General features: G+C 44.3%; 1 protein-coding gene across 1 annotated transcript in view; it reads left to right on the top strand.

Annotated features, from left to right (window-relative positions):
- Positions 1–327: 327 nt before the first annotated feature.
- Positions 328–5,441, top strand: part of mfsd2ab (major facilitator superfamily domain containing 2ab) — a 55,009-nt gene continuing 49,895 nt past the window's right edge. Inside the window, exons 1-2 of the mRNA XM_042295084.1 lie at positions 328–527; positions 5,066–5,191. Coding sequence (XP_042151018.1) covers positions 435–527; positions 5,066–5,191 — 219 coding nt within the window. The 5' untranslated portion in view covers positions 328–434. The remainder of the gene's footprint in view (positions 528–5,065; positions 5,192–5,441) is intronic.

The raw sequence follows: 5,441 nt of genomic DNA, 5'->3' as shown, positions 1-5,441 counted from the left end.
CGGTTGGGGAACCCTGACCTATTGGAATACATTTCAGTCCACTTCCATTGTTAAAAAGGACTTGAAGCTTCTTAAAATCATACATTGTAAGAACAATAAAGACAAATAAGGCCTTTTCATTCCTTCCACTTGCCTTCCTAATGAATGTACTGTAGATATACTAACAAGATCTCTAAAGAGTCTGATAACATCAGTCTTTTCTTTGGACGTCTCTTTGTGGGCGGGGTTGACTGATAGTGAATGGTGGCCTGTTGAAGGGGGGCGGGGTCTCTCTACTACATCATGAATGACAGCTTCTTCATCGTCACTTTTCTGGTTGTGTGTAGTCTGAACTCAACTCTAAAGGTGCTTCTGTTTCAATACCCCGGTTTTACGAACAGATTTGTTTTATATAATATTTATTGTTTTTCCAAAGGTTATTTATTCATAAAGTGATGGCAAAAGGAGAAGGAACCGAACAATATTCCAACAATAATTTATTAACGAATAAACCGGTCGACCCAGATGTGGTCAAATTAGCTGTGAAGGTAAATTTGATTAATTTATGCTTTTTATCAACAATATTAGCAGCCGTTATGTATTCATGAGTATACGTTCTGAACTAAACCGGAGAGGAAGACAACTTCGATTTAAATAGATTAGCCTAGTTATTTATTGGAACAAGTCTATATAATACGTTTTGTATTGATGATCAATTATATTGCCTGTCATTGATTCCCACGGGCTGTTATGACAGCGGCCACCACGTTTCAATTACATTTTTTTTTTTTGCTTGGCGTAAAGTGAACTCGTAATTCAGTTTTTTATTTTCTTTCCTTTATTCATTTTCAAATGATTATCCGGTTCGTAACTATAGCTCTTCTCGGTAGCGGTTGCTAAGCCCTTTCTTTTGATAGACATTATTCTTAAAATGGGTCTATGAGAAGTGATCAGACATAACTATGCGGTTGAGGCCATTTAAAAAAAACAAATCTGAATTATTATGGCGCTTTTGGGGGTTGGAATAATAAGAATGAATACACGGTGCCAGCGGAGCGTCTCTCTGCGTAACTCGCAGCAAGGCTACGTGTCATTTCGCCGGGGCTGGAGCTGTGATCTCTTCTGAAATTGGAATGACCTCTTCCAAGCATGCTTGATCTGTGTATACGTTTGAAATGTTTCACGATACCTAGTCATCAACAACATAGGTGTTCACCGAAAGACCTTTCCGATATTTTATCTCTAATAATCGATCATTTATATGCTTATTGATCGGCAATTTTTTTTAGTGATCAGTTTCTTTGTCCCTTTGACATGACCTCACTTCCGCTATAGTAAAGAGAGGAACGTAAATGCCGGTCGTCTTCCGGTGATGCCTCAGACAGATAACATAAACGGCACCTTATTTGGTGCTAATTGTTATTAGCCTAAGTGTTTTCAATAATAAACGGAAGTAGACCTATATGACGTCACTAGATGGACTATTTAACTAACCGTGTCACATTTCAGTGACGTCACTAGATGGACTATTTAACTAACCGTGTTACATTTCAGTGACGTCCACAATAGGTCTGCAGTGGGGGATGGAATGTGGCTATGTAAGGGACCATGGTGTATTTTTGGATGGGGACAGTGGGTTGGCTCGGGTTCCATCCTGTCCTGGCTAACTGAACGGGGGATCTTGTAAATCATACAAGGGGATATCATTACGATGATGTGAAGGGTTCTGCAGTTTCTCAATAAATTTCACTCCCTCTTCAAGTGTAGGCCCACATGCCAGACAGACACGTTTGATAGTATTTTATAAATTTAACTAGGCAAATCAGTTAAGAGCAAACTCTTATTTACAATGTCAGCCTACCAGGGAAACAGTGGGTTAACTGCATTATTCAGGGGCAGAATGACAGATTTTTACCTCGTCAGTTTAGGGATTCGATCCAGCAACCTTTCGGGTTACTGGCCCAACGCTCTAACCACTAGGCTACCTGCCGCCCCTACACTCTAATCACTGGGCTACCTGCCGCCTCTACACTCTAACCACTAGGCTACCTGCCTCCTCAACACTCTAACCACTAGGCTACCTGCCACCCCTCCACTCTAACCACTAGGCTACCTGCCTCTACACTCTAACCACTAGGCTACCTGCCGCCCCCTCCACTCTAACCACTAGGCTACCTGCCGCCCCTCCACTCTAACCACTAGGCTACCTGCTACCTGCCGCCCCTCCACTCTAACCACTAGGCTACCTGCCGCCCTCCCCTCCACTCTAACCACTAGGCTACCTGCCGCCCCTCCACTCTAACCACTAGGCTACCTAACCACTAGGCCTGCCCCCTCCACTCTAACCACTAGGCTACCTGCCTCCTCTCCACTCTAACCACTAGGCTACCTGCCCCTCCACTCTAACCACTAGGCTACCTGCCGCCCCTCCACTCTAACCACTAGGCTACCTGCCGCCCCTCCACTCTAACCACTAGGCTACCTGCCTCCTCTACACTCTAACCACTAGGCTACCTACCTCCTCCACACTCTAACCACTAGGCTACCTACCTCCTCTACACTCTAACCACTAGGCTACCTACCTCCTCTACACTCTAACCACTAGGCTACCTACCTCCTCTACACTCTAACCACTACGTAGCCCCAATAAGCCTATGTTGAGAAATGCAGCTCACGTGGTTTTGGTTTTAATTTATTTTTTAAAACCCTGTCCAATACCACAGGTGTTTGACCTGAACCAAAAAAGAATAACTGTGTTAAGTGTTGTATATTGCCAGTTGAGTCAGTCGACCACTCGCCGAAAGATGCCTTATATCCCCATGGTTACATCAGGCTTAAAGAGAGAGTCGTGTTTCAGTCAGAACGACAACGTGTCACCTGAAACAAAAGAATGTATTGGTGCATCAACAGTCTTAACTAACTCCAGACATTTATGTTCACGCGGTGGATCGTCTGTTTTAACAGATCGAAAGTAATAATAGACACGAGTTCTAAAAGGCAGGTGACGATTTATATTTCGTCTGGAGTTGCTTTAGATTGCACATGTTTTATGGCCTGGGAACTTGGCCTGGACATCTGTCAGGTTCAGATGTCTTTGGTAGGTATTGATTTGGGACTGGGCACAAACTCTTTTGATGAGCACCGGGTACGAAGTACCAGGATACATATGTGTGAATGAGGTCTCTGAGATCATTTAAGGTTCTTCTAAACTGGGTGGCACAGAGAGCCCTTTTCATTGGCTTAGGCAGAGGGTGTGAGTGTGTGCCCCTGATTGCCCATTAGTGATAGACTAGAGGGCTTCCTGTTGGCAAGCCAACATGGCAAAGTTCCATGGGAAGAGGAGGGGGGTGGGGGGCTGAACAGCCCTCATCCTTGCCAAATAGATTGTGACAACCCTGTGAAGGGTCACACTGACCAGTCTGTGGGCCTTGGTTGTGTAATGTTTCCCTGGCAGGAGTGACCTGACAGACTGTTTCCCTGATGGCACCCTATTCCCTACAGCATCACCCTATAGTGGTCTAAAGTAGTGCCCTACTATCCTATAGACTCTGGTCTAAAGTAGTGCACTACTACCCTATGGGCCCTGGTCTAAAGTAGTGCCCTACTACCCTATAGACCCTGGTCTAAAGTAGTGCCCTACTACCCTATAGACCCTGGTCTAAAGTAGTGCACTACTACCCTATAGACCCTGGTCTAAAGTAGTGCCCTACTACCCTATAGACCCTGGTCTAAAGTAGTGCACTACTACCCTATAGACCCTGGTCTAAAGTAGTGCACTACTACCCTATAGACCCTGGTCTAAAGTAGTGCCCTACTACCCTATAGACCCTGGTCTAAAGTAGTGCACTATACAGGGAAAAGGGTACCATTTGGGAAGTAGCCTGGGTGATTGGTATCGGTGTGGGAAATGCCCAAGTCTACAACCTGTGTGGGCAGAGACAGAATAATTAGGCTACTGGGTTCTGTTCACACTGTTGAAGTGAGTCGGTCTATCATGACAAAAACGCCTCTCCTGTCCCAGACTCCCAGCGCTGGTGCTCACGTTACTGTGGGTGAATTCTGTAGACAGATAACTCTCCTCCCAGCTGAATTTAGAGACCCACACACTGGTTCTCTCAGTCGGACTGTCTGCCAAACAGAACTTTGTATCATTCAATTGTTCTTTGGTCTTTTGAGAGGAAAGAGGAGAGCTGTGAGAGAGAGAGACTGGAGAGAGAGAGAGAGACTGGAGAGAGAGAGAATGGAGAGAGAGAGAGAGAGAGAGAGAGAGAGAGAGAGAGAGAATCTGGAGAGAGAGAGAGAGAGACTGAGAGAGAGAGAATGGAGAGAGAGAGAGAGAAACTGGAGAGAGACTGGAGAGAGAGAGAGACTGGAGAGCGAGAGACTGGAGAGAGAGAGAGAGACTGGATGAGAGAGAGAGAGACAGGCTGAGAGACAGGCTGAGAGAGAGAGACTGGAGAGAGCGAGAGAGACTGGAGAGAGAGAGAGAGACTGAGAGAGAGAGAGACTGGAGAGAGACAGAGACTGGAGAGAGACAGAGACTGGAGAGAGACAGAGACTGGAGAGAGACAGAGACTGGAGAGAGACAGAGACTGGAGAGAGAGAGAGACTGGAGAGAGAGAGAGACTGGAGAGAGAGAGACTGGAGAGAGAGAGACTGGAGAGAGAGAGAGAGAGAGAGAGAGAGAGAGAGAGAGAGAGAGAGACTGGAGAGAGAGACTGGTTGCACATTGTCCAGTTGTTTAGATATCTTTTGTAGACTAGCCTATATGTTTTGGATCACTTTGTTGATGTGTTCCACTTTCCTGTGAGTACTTTTTAAAATTTTCTCAGTACATTTGTGACACTTCTGTAGATGGTTAGACTGCAACACAGTTGGTGTAAAAATCAATCAATTCCATGGAAGCCTGGAAGGGGTTTCTGCTTTACTTTGACTCGACAGACTGACATGACTAATGCATTGAACTATTAGGCCTAATCCAACCTTCAATGAGTATTCCTCCACCCGTTTGTGTTGCCTAACGATGAAAAAAAAAGTAAACTTCTCGTTTAACGAACAAACCCCTCCTTTTGTCTCTCTTTCTCAGCGTGAACAGAAGAACAGGTTGTCCATATGCAACAAGCTGTGCTACGCGGTGGGAGGAGCGCCCTATCAGATCACAGGATGTGCTCTCGGCTTCTTCCTTCAGATATACCTATTGGACGTGGCCCAGGTGATTCATCAGTCCGAGGCCCCTGGGGGCGGGGCTTTCACTATTCACATAGTATATATATATTCACTATTCAAATAGTATATATATATTCACTATTCAAATAGTATATATATATACATTCACTATTCAAATAGTATATATATATATATATATATATATATATATTCACTATTCAAATAGTATATATATATACATATTCACTATTCAAATAGTATATATTTTATATTTATAGACATTTTTGTTGGATATT

This window comes from Oncorhynchus tshawytscha, linkage group LG13 (assembly GCF_018296145.1).
Source record: "Oncorhynchus tshawytscha isolate Ot180627B linkage group LG13, Otsh_v2.0, whole genome shotgun sequence".
Lineage (NCBI taxonomy): Eukaryota > Metazoa > Chordata > Actinopteri > Salmoniformes > Salmonidae > Oncorhynchus > Oncorhynchus tshawytscha.
Note: the sequence above shows the minus strand (reverse complement) of the source record. Positions and strands in the feature narration are given on the sequence as shown.